General features: G+C 41.2%; 1 protein-coding gene across 1 annotated transcript in view; it reads right to left on the bottom strand.

Moving 5' to 3' along the window:
• Nucleotides 1-17,074, bottom strand: part of LOC110492418 (fibulin-2) — a 48,305-nt gene extending 31,231 nt beyond the window's left edge. Inside the window, exons 1-2 of the mRNA XM_036947393.1 lie at nucleotides 16,882-17,074; nucleotides 10,657-12,160 (exon numbers count right to left, since the gene is read on the bottom strand). Coding sequence (XP_036803288.1) covers nucleotides 10,657-12,031 — 1,375 coding nt within the window. The 5' untranslated portion in view covers nucleotides 12,032-12,160; nucleotides 16,882-17,074. The remainder of the gene's footprint in view (nucleotides 1-10,656; nucleotides 12,161-16,881) is intronic.
• Nucleotides 17,075-18,597: the final 1,523 nt, after the last annotated feature.

The following is an 18,597-nucleotide window of genomic DNA, read 5'->3' as shown; positions in this document are numbered from 1 at the left end:
CTGTCAAATGATAAATATTTTTTAGGATTTGATGTGATTAATCACGATTAATCTCAAATTCAGAATTGTTTTTAAAATTCAAAATACATTGCATGATGACGTCTTGATTGTGTCCAAACTAACAGTTAGCAAAAATCTGGTAAATTGATTAAGCACACTTTCTTTAACTTCAAAGTCAACTTGTTGTGACATAGCATTGTTGATTTCAGCTGTTATTTGAAACACTTTCAGACAATGCGATTAATCACACAATAACAAAAAGGTGCACAAAAATGACAAAAAGTTAACTCGAGTTAAAATATGAACTCTGACAGCCCTAGTTTTGCATAATAAAAGAATGCCAGATACAGATAATCATGTCATTTATTAAGAAATGTTTGGTCGTGTTCCCCTTCTCAGGTGTTGCATTGCATCAACCAATGGTTACATGCCACGTAGTCGTCTCTGCATTCAGGCACCAGATTGCTATAACATAGGTAAAATACCTATCCAGGCATTGTAAGATCTTTTATGCCTCAGCAATATAGTCGGGCAGGACTTTATGATTGACATTGTTCTATCGCCAACCTGCTCTAATCTACTCACCACCTCTGTGAATTGTCTCTGTGAGGTGCGCACACCAGTCAAATTCACCTTTTAGCCACAGGTTGTGTGCTGGCGCTTCTCGTTATTTGGTTTATCCCATTTCAGTAATATTTTTGAATGTTTGTAATATTAATGCAAATTATGACTTTATATATTTTCAGCGTTAAGTACTCACGCTGTGCTTTGGTCTCCTCTATACAACGAACGTGACAATTACAAAAATAAAGTATCTCTAACCTGACCGCATTACTTAAAAATTACAGTTATATTCTTAAAAACATCTGATTACATTTTAAATGTTTTTTTCTAATATCAAGATGTGGGCTGCAAATGGTTGCCTTATACACATACTATTTTGGAACCTATTTTAAAGCTTGCTGAGCCACACTGTTTTCAGTGGGAATTAAAGCTTTCACTTCTGTTGAAATCTGTTTGGAATCTCCAAAACGGCCACATTTGTTCTTGTTGGTGGCTTTCCACAGAAACTTTTTTTTTACGTCAGCGTTTGTAAAAAAAAAAAAAACATCATGATCTTTGTGTCAACACAGCTCCACCCTGTTCACTTCCCAAGCACTGGGATAACAAATCATCTGATTTCTCTTAGATCCATTACATCTGTCTATTGACATCTTTATCATACCAACCTGTTATGGTATTATTGAATTTTTTATTTGTACCTTTATTTAACTAGGCAAGTCAGTTAAGAACACATTCTTATTTACAATGACATTCTACCCCGGACGATGCTGGGCCAATTGTACGCTGCCCTATGGGACTCCAATCATGGCCGGTTGTGATACAGCCTGGAATCTAACCAGGTCTGTAGTGATGCCTCTAGCACTGAGATGCAGTACCTTAGACCGCTGCGCCACTCGGGAGCCCAAGGTAAGGGTGGGTCAGACACTCAAATGACCATTTCCTCTTTTACTGGCCACAATCTGCTTGGTGGCTTGGGGTAATAGGCCTATAACTGTGTTATATTTGTGGGCCTTCTATCTGCACTGTTTCTAAATCAGCAGACTGTAAAAACACATTTGTATACCTTTTTATAACTTTAATTTGTCAATTATTATGTAGGCTGATTCAAATGTACCACTTGATTTAATAGAAGAGCAGCTGGAGGCGGTACAGAGGAAAGTGCTAAGTGGAGATCTTTACCCAATACCATGATTAAACTCCACAGTCTACAAAATCAACTAAAGCATGAGTCCAATTAAAGAAACAGCCAGAAAGGATAAATAATGTCAAATTAGCATAGTATAACACATAAGCAAAAGTATTTGTTTGAAGGAGCTTATGTTAACTGGTCATTAATTCTCTCGTCATTAATTAACTTCCCCAACTTTTCTTAGTGATTCACTTTCCTTTGTTTTGGTCCTGATGGCCCACTCTCCTTGACATGCCTTTTCATGTGAGCACCAAGCTGTTTATTTCCAGTGGAGAATGTGCTGCACAGCAGTGAATAATTTATAGGTTTAGAAATGAAAAGATAGGGAACCTCAGAGAAGGCAAGGCCTCTTTGATGCATAAATATCTGTCCCCATTCGTGCTCTCTGACAATGTTCTTTGAACCTGCGTGAATTTGTTATTATTATAAGACAGAGCTTCATCAGTCATCTTTTTCATTTGCATCCTACCCATTTTTATATCCAGCTGGAATCAGTATAGCAATCATACAACGTAGTACAGAACGGCCCCATGTGCTCAATAAAAAGGTAAGATATTATTTGCTGTTTGACTGGAATTCAGTTGAACATGCCAAAGCAATATTTGTGCAAGGTCTTAGTTGACAAATGTCTGCCCAGAAACACATACTTCTTATTATGAAATCTGTGAGTTTTTACAGAACCCAAGACCATTTTAAGTTTATTTTTTTTTAAATGGGGAAAAGAGCTACTTTGAAAATACCACAATGCAGGTTTGATTGAATTGAGGCCTTTGAGTTAACGACATCAAAAAGCCTCTGAAACGAGACCCTGCAGATAAAGGTCAAACATTTAGACTGAAACAGCCACTTTACAGCCTTGAAACAATTACCTGGAGTAGCGGAACCATGTCTAAGCTCAGCCCATGAATATGCTGCATCTCTCTAATTAGGAGACTAAAGCAAATATGTTCCAGTCAGGTGTGTAATCACCCCCATGGCTGATTTATCATGTGAGGAGGAAAGTTGTGGAGGTGGCCTTGATAGGTGGTTCTAGGTACATCTCTCTTTTCTTGGCCTGTCATTACATCTGTCTGCCAGCCTGTTAAGTTGCAGTAATATCACGCTCACACAGCACTGTAGCCCACCACCACCATCCATTGAGAGTATTGAAAACAAGAGGGGAGCAGCTCCCATCCCGACATGTCTCCATTCTTGTGCCATAAATTGGTGGCCGGCGCTGCTGTACAGTTTATCATTTGTTTTTATTTGACCCTTATTTTATCAGGTACATTGACTGAGAACACATTTTCATTTACAGCAACGACCTGGAGAATAGTTACAGGGGAGATGAGTGGGAAGTAATTAGCCATTGAGCCAAAAGTTAATATTTTATCAAAATGTAGTGAAATAAAACATTTTTTTAACAAGTTACAATACCCAAAAGGTACTCAATTGGTGGAACTCCCCAGCTGTCTATGACTTAACAGGGAGGGTGTTTCGCCCATCAGCATGACTTCCTTTCCATGGCCGGCTGAAGCATGTTGAAGAAGATAACGTATCGACAGCTATTTATCCTGATCACCCTGATAGTGACTGAGTCTGATAGTAGTGATCGTAGAGCAGATGGACGTGTGTGATCCATCACTCTCTCTGGAGTCTGAACTCTTGACTGGGCTGTGGTTTGTGGTTGGGAGCCCTGAGGGCCATCCAGACCCCACTGTCTTTGATGGTTTCCCTCTCTAACCTCTGATCCTATTACATGTCCATGTGGTGTTGGATGGATGACCAGACCAGTACGAGGCACAGACACACACTGAAATGTCCCATCGCCTCGTCCCGACTCCTGATTGGCTACGGTGATCTGAATGATCACCATCATTGACAGGATTGCAATCAATGTTACAGTATACAGTATAAATAGTTAGTTTAGGTCTGGCTGTTTGTTCCTTTCCACTGTTTTGCTAAGCATTCTGTAGAATATGTCTGTGAAAAATGCAAATAAATACAATTCATTTGATTTTGATTGACATTGAAACAGACTAGAATCAATCTGCATTTCAAGGATAGAGAATGTGATTATTTCCCTACATGTAGAGTTATGGTTAGATGCAACACACCTTCGCCAGACCTCTCATTTACTCCAACGTGTGGAGCCATTTCCTGTTGGTGTTCTATGGGTAATATATCACAGCCTGTTTTCACAACCCAAAGGACAGGATATTGTTTAATTCCATGCCTTGGCACATCCATCCAAATCCAGATTTTGCATTTTGTAACATCAGATACCACGGGGGGGGAAAAATTGCCCAATTGCTCAGCATGGTTGGATTTGCAAGCTGCAGTTAAAACAGTCTCATTTATATGCAGCCATTCAGATGGGAACATTACTGTAAAGAAAGAACAGTTGTTATTTCCAAAAGGTGTTAGCTTTTCCTTTAAATATTGATGAGTAAGTATTCAAAGACCTAATCCAATAGAGTTATACGGCAATAACCTCACCAAATATAAACACAGACACACACACACACACACACACACACACACACACACACACACACACACACACACACACACACACACACACACACACACACACACACACACACACACACACACACACACTAAAGAGGGTTGCATTTCCGGGATCTGTCCTTAATTATTTGTTATATTTCTATTTTTTTTTTCTATTCTTAAAACTGCATTGTTGGTTAAGGGCTTGTAAGTCTGCATTTCACTGTTGTATTCAGCGCATGTGACAAATAACGATTTGATTTGTGGTCACACAGGTGAACCTCTCTAATCTTATTTGGCCCACTGCAAATGTTTGACTGCCAGGTCAAATCACATCAATGAAGAATAATAAAGCATATCATCTAATCTTTAACCATGAGAACAGATTTATAATATGCTGAAAATAGCTGCAAGCCGTTGGCCTTACGTAACCATAATTGCAATTACATTCATGCAGATGGATACAAGTGGCAGAGCTGTTATTCAGTTGTATTTATCACCAATCTCATGCTATCTCTCGGTCTTGTTGACGATCTGGTTTCCTGCATATGGCTTTGTCGGGTTCATATTTTCAATTCTGAGTGGTTTTGTGGATAAGTTTGCCCTTTTATGGTAAAGACATGCAATAGTGAGATAAGCCTTCCTGGAAATGTCCTGGAAACCCCCCTACAGTAGATTGGCTAGAGGATCAACCACCTCCAAGCGCTACCCTCAAAGTAGCGGTAAAGATGAACCCTGATGTGGCCAGGTCTGGAATTCACACTCCTTTTCATCAGCACTAAAATTACATATCTGCCTAGTTCACTCCCAGATGCTACCAGGGACAGATTAATGCAGGAGTTTATCGGGGCTGAAGCCACTGGGCCCAGGCACATTGGGGCCCCAAGAGGCAGCATTTTCTTTATTTTTTATGGAGAAAATAAATACATATAGTATATATTATATATGTAATATATATTTTAAAAATGTTTTACTGCAACCACCAACCACAGGAGGATTCAGGAGCCCTCTCTCAATGAATGTAGACAGCCTGCTGCTGCTTACTGCCGCTAAGCTAATCGTCAGATTGGGGGAGGAGAAGAGGTATGGGGCACATGTGGGTAATTGGGGGACCCTGCCTTGATTGGGTAACTGCGTAATAAATAAATGTGACTGGTCAATTGTGTGAGACAGGGGCCGGACCCAAGTCCATAGGGAGCCAAGAGACAAAGCAAATAAAATAAAATAAATCTGTCATTTTAATATTATTTTATCCAACCACAAGAACCCACTCTCAATGTTCAAAATACACCAGAGAGCATAATTTAGCAACAGAGGATCCATAGTTTAAAAAAAAATGACTGTGGATAACGTTTTATGACAAGCATACACAGGTAACTGCAGAAATAAAGGAAACATAGTGTCTTAAAAGGGTGTTTGGCCACTACGAGCTGCCAGAACAGCTTTAATGATCCTTATCAAAGATTCTACAAGTGAACCTAAACCATGACAGGAAAAATGCACCCCACACCATGACATATTATTTGTATCCTTCATTTACTCAAGTGTTTCCTTTATTTTGGCAGTTACTAGTTGCCTGTAGTCAGAAAGGCTGCTATTGGCCAGCATGCTAGCCAAATATACAACTTGATGTGCTGTGGCCATATACATATATAATCCATAGAAGGGTTTTGGAACCTCTTACCCTGGCAATTTGAAGATTAAACTCATAGGTACAATACCAATGGCTGCTAGTCCTGACTTGAATGGGAACTGCCATCTAAGGATTATATTTCTATGGTTGGTTGCAGCTGTCTGTCTGTCTTTTGCAAATTTCAAAATACAATTGTGGGAAAAATGTAAAGTTTGGAAAGCAAATGCCTACTTCTGGAAAGAGAAGACTAATCTGTCTGTGGAACCAACAGTAACTATTTTCTCAACAACTATACATTTTTTGCAAACAGCAGCAGTTTTTATAAGTAGCTCATCTTGAGATATGCTATTGCCAAGACTGGTGGGAAGTAGCCTGTGGCTTCATCTTCATCATTAAATGAGTCAGTGTGCTATTGGAAATGGTGTTTAGTAGCCGATAATAAACACTACAAGACAAAAAGTATGTGGACACCTGCTCGTCAAACCTGCTCATTCCAAAATCATTGATATGGAGCTGGTCTTTCCACTAGATATTGGAACATTGCTGCAGGGACTTGCTTCCATTCAGCCACAAGAGCATTAGGGCACTGATGTTGGGCGGTTAGGCCTGGCTCGTAGTCGGCGTTCCAATTCATCCCAAAGGTGTTTGATGGGGTTGAGGTCAGGGCTCTGTGCAGGCCAGTCAAGTTCTTCCACACCAATCTTGACAAACCATTTCTGTATGGACCTTGCTTGGTGCATGGGGCATAGTCATGCTGAAACAGGAAAGAGCCTACCCAAACTGTTGCCACAAAGTTGAAAGCACAGAATTGTTTAGAATGTTATTGTATGCTGTGGCGTTCAGATTTCCCTTCACTGAAACTACAGGGCCTAGCCCGAACTATGACAAAAAGCCCCAGACCATTATTCCTCCTCCACCAAACTTTACAGTTGGCACTATGCATTCGGGCAGGTAGCGTTCTCCTGGCATCTGCCAAACCCAGATTCATCTGTCAGTCTGCCAGATGGTGAAGCGTGATTCATCACTCCAGAGAACGTTTACACTGCTCCAGAGTCCAATGGCGACAAGCTTTACACCACTCCAGCCGATGCTTGGCATTGCGCATTGTGATCTTAGGCTAGTGTGCGGCTGCTCAGCCATGGAAACACATTTCATGAAGCTCCCAATGAACAGTTATTTTGTTGACGTTGCTTTCAGAGGCAGTTTGGAACTCGGTAATGAGTGTTGCAACCGAGGACAGACCATTTATACAAGCTAGGCACTTCAGCACTCAGCGGTCCCATTCCGTGAGCTTCTGTAGCCTACCACTTTGCAGCTGAGCCATCGTTGCTCCTAGACTTTTCCACTTCACAATAACAGCACTTATTGTGCTGTCCTCATTGCCTCTTAATACTGTTCAATCTGTGTAACGATGCATTGGCCTTGGCTATTGTTTGTTTGAATTCAAGACCTGTTGATCTCAGATTGTTAGAGTAGCCACTCATTTCGGTAATTTGTATGGTATTAAAAAAGATTCAGCTAATGTGTTCTATCATGTAAATTAAGTAGAATTGCTAACATGTTCCCCATGTGTGGAAATCCTAAAAACACCTCTGCTCAACTGTAGGCTATGCAACATTGCAAATGGATTATGGATTTATTATAAAGCAGCTTTTTCTTCAACAGTAAATTTATCACACATCGAATTGCATCTTGGTGCACGGATTTGTTTACAGAAAATGATGGTGTGCCGGGAAGTGGAGATGGGCGGGGCCTATATAAAAAAACTAAGTCGCTGGGGCCTATGATTTCTTAATCCAGCCCTGGATGCAACCTTAGGTGTTGTGAGCGGCAATGATACAAATGTCCTCCTTGCTATATCCCTGACACAAATAATGAGGGCAAAAATTACAGTATAGTGGCTACTGAAAATTATTGAGTTTTGGACAAAAGTCCAAAATGACTTGAACTTTTTGTACACGCCTTAGATTTTCCTATGCCTGTTTAACAAATCGATCTCAAAATGGCTTCAGCTTGGTTGAGTAGGCTAAGTAAGTTTCTTGAGCAGGAGAAGAGTGTGAAAGTCTAGCGGAGCTCCAGTGATTAATGGTTGGATTGGGAGGCCCAGTGCCTCATGGGAGAAGCGTAATCACAGTGAGCGTAATCACAGCGGCTCATGAGGGACCAGCGAGTAGCGCCCGGCAATCAGGCCACAACAGAGGTCTCATTCATCACATGTGTATTATGCCCTTTTCAGGTACAACCCCCTGTGAAATCCTACACCAACACGGCCATGACAGCATTGGAGTGCCTACAAACCCCCACAACTTGTAACTGGTAGAGGGAGGGTAGTAGCCCAGACTCCAGACGGAGCAGGGTAGTTATCGATTCTAAAATATATAGATATTTTTTACTTCAATAGAAACTAGGCCGGTTTATGTGTAGTGAAAAATAGTTGTGTTTTTGTAGTGCATGCTTCTCCTTTCCTCTACCAAAGACCCTGGCATGCTGCCCTAAAGGGGGTTGATAACAGGCATTATTCAGGGCCTTGTCAACTGAGTCTCTTCCTGTCCTTAAGGATATCACCATGCTGGAACCTCTTTCCCTTCACCCAGTGACCATGACCTCTGACCCTTACAGTAACAACAGGGCCAGGCAAGCAGGGCACGTGCTCTGGGGGCCCCTGACCTCCATGGGGCCCTAATACTTTTTCTGGGGGGGGGGGGGGGGGGGGGGGGGGGCACCCTGGTGGTCAAGCATATGAACACGTCATAAGAAATGGCAAAAAGGATAGAATGGCAGTAAATTAGCTTTAAAACAGCAACATTTTCTCTCAGCATCATGGCAAAATGTGTAGAATATCAGCAAATTCTCTTTAAAACTGCAACAAAAAAAATGGGTTGGGGGCCCCCTGGAGGTAGGGGCCCCAAATGTGGTAGTCCGGCCCTGCTTAACAATTACAGTTTGACCCAGAGGCTGGACAATAGCCAGGCCAGTCATCTCTATGTCGCTGCTCCAGACAGGGCAGAGATACTCAGGGTGTGTTAGACAGGCATGGATGTGAATGAACTAAGACTCTCTCAGTCAACCAACCGTGAAGCAACAGTAATCTACCATTTAATTTTTGGATGATATCCTAATATTCTGAAATGCAGCGTGAAAAACAGTTGAGGGCATCTGTCAAGACAAATCTATGTGTTGCACTGCAGCCAAGGCAGCCCGGGGGATATTTGCTCACAGGCAGGCATAAGGCATACTGGAGAAGTTGACCAGACCTTCGTCTTGTCTTTGTAAACAAATTGTGTGAATTGTAAACGCCAACGCCACTGAGGAAGACAAGAACTGACATAATCTACCCTCTCCACATGGAATGTATGTGGCAGGTATCTCTTGTGCTAACTCCCAAAGAATCACCCCATACAGCTAACACATACTATACATTCCTATGCTGAAAGCAGAGAAAAATACCAACAGGTCTGAACAGTGATAGTGTAGTAAAGCAGGATGGCTTGCCGAGGCTGGGAAAATCCACAGATGACTGGTTGTTACACGATACCTACTTACAATATAGTACAAGAGTCTGAACTCCCATAGCTCTGACCTAGTTCGTCATTCAGTAGCTGTACAGTGGCGGTGATGAAATCACATGGAGTTTATTCAGTTCAAATCACTGTATTACTGTAAACATTATGAACGGTTAAACCCATAAACCCTACAGGAATCTCATGATCTGATTGAGGGATTTTTCTCTCAGGGTGAAACCTGATTTCATGAGAAGACTATCCAACATATTGGAGGCCCCACACAGCGGCCATTTAGAGGGCATACACAATCACAGCTACTACCTATGAATGTGTCACAGACGAGACGACCTCAAGTTGAAAGCAGAGATAGGTATTCTCTTTGAACACTGTACCCTCTTAACCCATCCTCCAGACATTTAACTAATGTCTTCATCATCTGCTGTCCATCTCAGAAGCTGCTCTTGTACAGTATTTATGCACTGGGGAGGCCTGCTAGCTCTGAGAGCTAACTGATGATGGTACGTGAGTGACACTGCTACAGAAGTTAAGCGGTGTTCAGGAGGCTCCTGGAAGGATGGAAGACACTGATGTAGACGCCACAAGGAAGATACAGAAATGTCACAATACTGTATCATCTGTCACTTTGGGTTTGAATTAAAGAAAACATGGAAACATCCTTAAATTCTCCAAATGACTCCATTGTAAGTCCTTTATTGAGAGGTTATCCTAAGGAATTTCCATTTGATAAAATGCCTAACTAAAATTAGTACCAAAAAAAAAAAAAAAAGACAAGCATAGTTATCTCCAACCCCTGTCATGAGTAGGATAGTTGAAGACTCACTGTCTAGGGACCATTTGCTTTCCATGAACCATAGCTTTTCCTGGACCCAGCGCCAGCTACAGTAGTAGCTACTATAGACTGATTAAGAATTCCTACATGGAACACAGGATGTAAGAGAAAAAGGGCAGTAAATCATCTGAGGCTCTAACACTGGGCTACTGTTGTCACAGGCACAAACCATTTCATTGGATGAATGTAGTTCCTATCGTTTAATGAATTAACAAATGGCATATACAAGAACTGCTGTCATGTATAGTGCCTTTCACTAGGTCTCAAAGGTCATTGTATGTGATTTACTCACGTTAAATAAAGCAATTATAGAAAATGAATAGAAACATATCGGCAGTACCTTACTGTTTTAGACTGTGGACTGGTAGAGCTGTTCAATATCAACTATACCAAAACCACAGTGTCCATATTAGTGTTGTCGACTTACCCTCAGTGTTTCCAGGCTGTTTGTTTGGGCCCTGGTAGTTGAAGAGGGTGTGGGGCTGTCTCCTGGCCAGCTGGTCTCCCTCCTCCCTCATGACAGGAGCTCTGCTGGTCGGGCTGAACTTCTCTGTGGGGAATGAAGACTCCTGGTCAGGTTTACTCTGGGGCGTTATGGGCTCCTCACGCTGCTCCTCAAGGTGCTCCTCAAGGTGCCTTCCATGACTTTGGGATAAAAGACCGCCATCATGGTGGTGACTGCTGTGGCTGTCTCTTTGTTCGTGGAGGCCAGTGTGTCTCACTCCCTTGTCACTACGGACAGTTGGTGTGACGTCCTCCGAACTGTCACTCTTCATCATTCTGTCACTGTCTCTGTGATGCCTGTTGTCCCGGTCAACAACCTCCTGTTGACGCCTTTGGCTCTCTGAGGTCACTTCCTGTGTAGTTGTTGATGTTGTTGACTCACTTGAGGTGGTCTGATCTATGTGATGTGGATCCTCAGTAATGGCCGCCTCCTCTGTTCGCTCCTGATCGTATGTTCCTAGTCTCTCTCTCAGCTCTTGCCTCAGGTCATTAAAAATCTCATAAGGAGAAGAGCTTGTCTCAGCATAGGATGGTGACACCGTGGTAGATTCTGTTGGCTGGACCAGGTCTTGTGGAGTGGTAGATGTGGGGTCAGGCAGTGTGTAGTCATAATCCTCATCTTCATCCAGGACAGATGGCTCCTCTTTGTAAAGAGGTAAGGTGTTAGAGGTGGCGAATGGGTCTAGCGGGCTTGTCTGTTTGTTATCATGCAGTTTGCTGAGGTCTCTCTGAGGGTCGTTGTTCTGTGTGGTTGTTGCTATCATGGGCTTCTTAACAGTACCAGAGTCACAGTCAGGGATAGGGGAACACATCAGGCTCCCGCCATCATTAGGACAGTGACACACCTGACAAGGGTCCATCTGGAAGGAGTGACCTGCCTCGTATTTCTGGTCAATATGGATACAGCCAATGCGCTCACACTGCGGACACCCATCCGCAGGTTCCGCGACAGCGATGCAGTTGGGAGCGATCTCGGGACACGGGATGAAATGGCACCCGATCCTCCCGCCTCCCTGTGGACAAGAACATTCTGTGCTTCCGAAATCCACAAAGTAAGATTCTCCCTCTGGAACTTTACCATTCCGGAATCCTGCATGGATGCAGTCATAGTACTGGTAACCTTCACATGAGCATCCTATTTTAACACAGGTGGCACAGCAAGCACCCTTCTCCAAAACCTCCTCAATGCAGTTGTCCAACACTGGACAATCCACGCTTGTACAGTCCCTTTGGCTTAGACAGGTGCCCAGGCACAACAGGAGCACCCATTGAAAGAGCATCAGATTCTTTTGGTTCATTTTGCATAAAAGTCCCCCAAGAACAAATGTTCGAAATGAATTTGTTGATAACAATTGTACCCAGTCCTCTGCAGTCGAACAAGAGTGAGAATGATGTTGAAGGTCCGATTTCAACTGGCCTCCTTCAACCTGTGAGAATGAAAGAGACATAACATCTGTTCTGTTATGTTACTGTAGTGACAGAACCATAAGGTAATCACCAAGTTGTCTGTTTCTTCTACTTACTTGTTGTTTTTGATTGACTTTTGATATTATTGGTATCGATAGTTGAACTGCATTGTTGAGGAAGCTGCAGGTAAGCATTTTGCTGCACTGTTTACAGCTGCTGTAACCTGTGTACGTGTCAAATCAACTCTTATCTGATTTCCTTTGAACTGGGCCCCACCAGTGTGTTTAAACTAGCTAACATTACTGTCATTATGCCTAGACTAAAATTGACCAGTGAGCTAATGTATGTTTTTCCATGCCCACTCTCTTGGGTCACAGCACAGCTGTGGATGCATGCTGTGGTTTACATTACATTGGCATGGACATTTGGCTACAGGTAACGCCGGATAGGGTTGGGGGGAAATATGGACAACCCTAGACAAACTTTCCACAGTTAGAAAAGCAAGGCTGAAATAACAAAACATTCGAAACAATACAATACAATTGGAGGCCCACACATAAAAAGTTGACAGTGCTTGGAGCAGAAGATTGTTTATCAGCAACAATATCAACTTAATTTACTATTGCCTCGTAAAAAGCTTTATAAAGTTAAGTTTCTTTAAGATGAAGAGGGTATTGTTGAGGTACAGCAACAAGTTGTTAGGAACACTAACAGATGAAAGTACTCTACCTACAGTACTGCACCTGACAGAGCATGAACAACTTCAACAGATACAATAATAAACAGAGAGCTAAGCTAATCGTCTGATACAGCTATTCCCAAACTGGGGTACCCACAATACCTTCAGGGGTACGCCAAATGAAAATGTGATTCACATGTATTTTTTAATTTTTTACACAAAATAAAATAAAAGATTCTGTCCATTTATATTTTCCAACGGGGCTATACATTTGGGCGAGGTTTTTTTCTCACCTGAGTAACCTCATTTCACTAACAACACAATGTCAAATACAGGTAGCCTAGTCAAATAATTAACATCCAATCGCATTAAAGATGTGTTGGTATCTGTACTGATGGCGCAAAAGCCATGACTTGGAGACATATTGGAGTGGTAATGCGTGTGCAGTTGCTCCCGACGTCACTTGGGTACACTGCAGCATCCACCGAGAGGCTCTTGTTGTTAAGAGAATGCCTGACAGCTTGAAAGACGTTTTGGACACTACAGTGAAAATGGTTAACCTTGTTAAAGCAAGGCCCCTGAACTCTTGTGTATTTTCTGCACTATATGGACAGCGACCATGTAATGCTTTCACATACAGAGGTGCGCTGGTTATAAAGCGACAAAGTATTGACACATTTTTTTTAATTGAAAGAAGACGAGCTTCAAGTTTTCTTTACTGACCATAATTTCAACTTGTCTGACTGCTTGCATGATGAAGAGTTTCTCACACGACTGGCCTATTTGGGTGATGTTTTTTCTCGCCTGACTGATCTGAATCTAGGATTACAGGGACTCTCCCCAACTATATTCAATGTTCGGGACAAAATTGAGGCTATGATTAAGACGTTGGAGCTCTTCTCTCTCTGCATTAACAAGGACAACACACAGGTCTTTCCATCATTGTACGATTTTTTGTGTGCAAATGAACTCAAGCTTACGGACAATATAAAATGTGATATAGCGAAGCACCTGAGTGAGTTGGGTGTGCAATTACGCAGGTACTTTCCCGAAACGGATGACACAAACAACTGGATTCGCTATCCCTTTCATGCCCTGCCTCCAGTCCACTTACCAGTATCTGAACAAGAGAGCCTCATCGAAATTGTAACAAGCGGTTCTGTGAAAATGTAATTTAAATCAGAAACCTCTGCCAGATTTCTGGATTGGGCTGCGCTGTTAAGACACTGATGCCCTTTGCAACCACCTACCTATGTGAGAGTGGATTCTCCACCCTCACTAGAATGAAAATTAAACTTAGGCACAGACTGTGTGTGGAAAATGATTTAAGACAACCCAATACAAGCGAACATTGCAGTTGCTGTACATGCATCCTTTCAAGCACACCCTTATCATTAACCTGTGGTGAGTTATTCACAAATAAGGTTTTATATGTAAGATGGTTAAATAAAGAGAAAAATTATTGATTATTATATTATTATTTGTGCCCTGGTCCTATAAGAGCTCTTTGTCACTTCCCACGAGCCAGGTTGGACAAAAACTCACACTCATTCTTACGTTTAATAAATGTATCGTATAGTGTGTGTGTGGCAGGCTTACAACGATGGCAAAAAAACTACATTTAAGAGTGCGCTGACCCTGGTGCTAAAGGGGGTAAGCAGCTGGAGGTTGAATGTTTGAAGGGGTATGGGACTATAAAACATTTTGGGAACCACTGGTCTAGCACAATTCAGTAGTAGGGTTGTATTGTGGTTGATAGTGCCCGATCGCTTCCAAATCTGCAATTCAGAATGTGGGAAGTATGTAAGTTCTTGATAAGATTAATTTCTTACACTATTGTACTGGACAATCTTTGCAGTGATCCATATTCAGACTGGTTATTCAGACAATTCTATACTCGTGTGTCATCCAAGTCAGTGATGTGACTTCAAATCAGAGAACATCTTATTGAAAACTAAGTGTTTTCTATTTCACTTTTCCTGTTTTCCTCCACTGCTCGTGTGCTTGGTCCAGTTATAAGAGACACTGCGACATTTCAAGCAAAGAAATCTGTTTTATGATTCCACAAGTTATTTTCCAAAATACATTCCTGTTGTAAGTGAAACATTCTGTGTATAAAAAACGATATTCGATCTACTCCTGACATTTTAGTCAACTTTAACACTGAGCTTAACACTCAGTTGAGGAATATTAACAGTGTTAGTTAGACTCAAAAGACACACATAGTGAGTGCCCCCTTAGTGCTAAGAAACAGCTTGCTGGTGCATGGATTCCAACATATGGTGGAGCAGTTTGGGAGGGCAAAAATCACCCCGTGTTGACATGGTATATTTTCCTCAATAGACACCCTCCACGCTCGTGTGTACATTGGTTGTATGGAGAAACCTGCACTGACACGTCTTTAAACTCTCAAAGCAACTCATAACTGCATACAGTCAATGTTTTCTATATCAACATATTCTAAAATACTATGCTCCTGACATGTTATATTACTATGTTTAAATATATTTTAATAAGACTGTTGAGTTTATCAACCTATATAGTGTTATGGACTGTAAGTATGCCAAAGTGTGCTGCTCTGTGTTGAGGCATCCTATTATCTAGGAGCAAATTCCTTCTTCATTGCTGATTATATAAGGGACCATGCACAGCCTTCCCTTCAGTGAGGATTCTATCATCATACACTAACACAGCCCCTCAGTGTCAAACTCAACCAAGCGCACAGTTAACAGGTTATAGCAGTCACAGCCAAGTGCAGAGGTTTTCAAAATGAAATATTACAATCTCCTTTTCCAAATTCAACGTTTTTTCAAATTCAAACCTTTTGAGAGCCATCAGACATCCAATTGAAAGTAAAACATTGGTTCTGGCTACCTCTCTCACATCTGGGGCTACGTTTCTCTCTTCATCATACCAGACCACAGAATGAGAAGGACTGCAGCACAGACTAATGCACCACTTAGACAATCAATGATGGCTTTGCATGCGAATCATTTCAGGTCTCACAGTCTTGACTGGCATGTGCCTCACTGGTTTGGTGTTTTAATTGTGTTGAATTCAGCACATTGCATGTGAAGACAATTGGCATGATTGTTCCTATGTCTGCCACATCTTAGAGTGAGATTCAAAAAAGTAATGGAAAGTCTGTCTGGGAAAATAAAACTGATTGTATAAATATGTGTCACGCACAACCACTATCAGAACCTAGAAGCTAAAGTGAATGGAAGATACATCTGGCCACTGTATCTTTGCTTACATAGATACTACTCATTTGTTTCAATGAAACAAAGTACATTGTACGTTTTTCAATCTGTTAACACAATGTCCAAAGCTTCTGAAAACAATGGTTGCGGGCTTGGCTTGCTCATCCCACTCTCCACCTTTGTCAACCACAGCTCTTGCCAGGACACAGAAAACATTTAACATGATAATGAACATCAGGAAAAGTTCTCAATAGTACTGTTTGTGGTTAGTCTTAAGGTTTTGAAATACTGTATTTTCTGACTGTTGTAAAGATTTAAAGATAGACTGAAGTTATCTGGTATACTTTGCATAAGAATGTCTTGAATGTGATCAAGTCAGTAGCCTGAGGGGTGATAAGGTGCACAAATTCACATAAATCCAAATCACTTTTAACAAATATTACTGTTTACACTTTGTCATTACATACACATCGATATAAGCATTACGGATAACTTCAGGGATAATTGAAGAGAATACTGCATCATTTTATATTGGAAATATGATTTAAACCCATTTTCTCAGTGTTTTAACAAAGAAGTGTGAAATAGGCATAATTTAATATATTATTAAAATGCTGATATCTTAGTTATTTGGAGAAAGGAACGAAAATATAGCCTGACAAATCTGTTCAAGTCAGTGACATGCTGCCATACCAAGCCATGCACACAACTGATGGGTAGAAGTTTAGGAAAACACCATACTTCTTACATGTTTTACATCATGGAAAGAATCTCAATCAGTCTCTTATATAAGGTTAGCACATAAACACATTTTCACAATGATGTGTACAAAGGCAGTGATTGAAAAGTTTATATTTACCTTTCGTCTCAGTTCTGTCACTGTGCGACGGGTAGACTATCCTGTATTATCTACTGGCCAGCGGTTGTGCCCAAAGTTAGTTGTGCGCGTTCTAAAGAGAAGGGGGATGTGCAAGCGCTCTCTGCGAAGGGAGAGAGGAAAGGGCGGATCAAAAACTTTCTTTGCTCTACTAATACTTTGGAAAATTAGAAGTCTGGAATAATTTCGCGCCTCTATTTTATTACGCTACTGATTCACGCTTGAACGAATTCCAATCCCCTACTCCTTGCATCTCGTTGCTCTTTTACTTTACTGAAATAGACTGCTTGCTGTCACATTCCAATATTAGCCATTGCACTTGTGTTTACTGCTGAATGCAGTCATTTTCCCTGGCGCAATTTACATTTTAATTATTGAGACATTTTTGTGTAGATCTTATAACTCCAGCTGAATCAACCAAAAATAGATTGTGCAGCTCAAGAACTATTATGCCCATATTTTGCCCATTTGATTACCTTGAAAATGACAAAGGACAGGAAAAAAAGGCTACAAGTCACACACAATAGTCAGAATCTCCTGCAAATCTTCTCACTCAATAAGAAAATATCACATGATCCATGCGGTGTTTCATGTTTTAGGCCCAGAGATTAAGGAAACCGTCTGTGTGTATCTGTTTAAAGACAATCGGGGACTGTAATTCAGTGGGTAAACTGCTCTCCCGCTAAAAGGCAGACACGTGAAGCGTTGATTAGATTTTGTCCAATCTCTGTCTACCTGAGAGGACAGCCTGGTCTCATAGACTAGACCTAATTATGAACATAAATCCGGGACACTCAAAATAGTATAAATATTAGACTTGGTATAGTTACATAAAATACAGAATAATACTTAAAGGGATACTTTAGGATTTTGGCAAAAAAGCCCTTAATCTACTTCCCCAAAGTGAGATGAACTTGTGGAGACCATTTTTATCTACCTGTGTGCAGTTTGAAGGAAGTTGCTAACTAGCGTTAGTGTAATTGCTGCACGCTAGTAGATACCATAGACTTCCACTCTAGGGAAGTACATGGTATCCACAAAAATCCACAAGTTTCCCTTTAAGGCAAAATCTAAAGTAGGGTGGTTGGTCAGGTTGGATGAGTAGGTGCATAATGTGAACGTCTAGCAGCCCAAAGGTTGCGCGTTCAAATATCATCATGGACAACTTTAGCATTTGAGCTATTTAGCAACTTTGCAACTACTTACTACTATTTAGCTACTTTGTTACCAAACCCTTTCCTTAACCTAACTTTAAACCTTTAACCTAACTCCTAACCTTAACACTAACCTTAACCTCTAACCCTAACTACTAGCCTAGCTAACGTTAGCCACCTAGCTAACAGTAGCATTAGCAATCTAGTCACCTGGCTAACGTTAGTCTAAACAAATTGGAATTCAAATTGGGAACATATCATACTAATCGAAAGTCACGGATTTACTTTTACTATGTTACATCTAGGTTGCAGCAGAGAGGAAACCACTGTGATGTTGACTAACCTCTGAAACCTCTGGAGTTTTTCCTAGCCACCGTGCTTCTACATCTGCATTGCTTGCTGTTTGGGGTTTTAGGCTGGATTTCTGTACAGCACTTTGTGACATCTGCAGATGTAAAAAGGACTTTATAAATAAATACATTTTATTGATTGATTTATTGATTGAAATAACCCTCAAGTAGAGGTCAGCAACCACCAACTCCAT

The sequence above is a fragment of the Oncorhynchus mykiss genome, chromosome 16 (assembly GCF_013265735.2).
Source record: "Oncorhynchus mykiss isolate Arlee chromosome 16, USDA_OmykA_1.1, whole genome shotgun sequence".
Taxonomy (NCBI): domain Eukaryota; kingdom Metazoa; phylum Chordata; class Actinopteri; order Salmoniformes; family Salmonidae; genus Oncorhynchus; species Oncorhynchus mykiss.
This window is presented reverse-complemented; position numbering and strand designations above follow the sequence as displayed.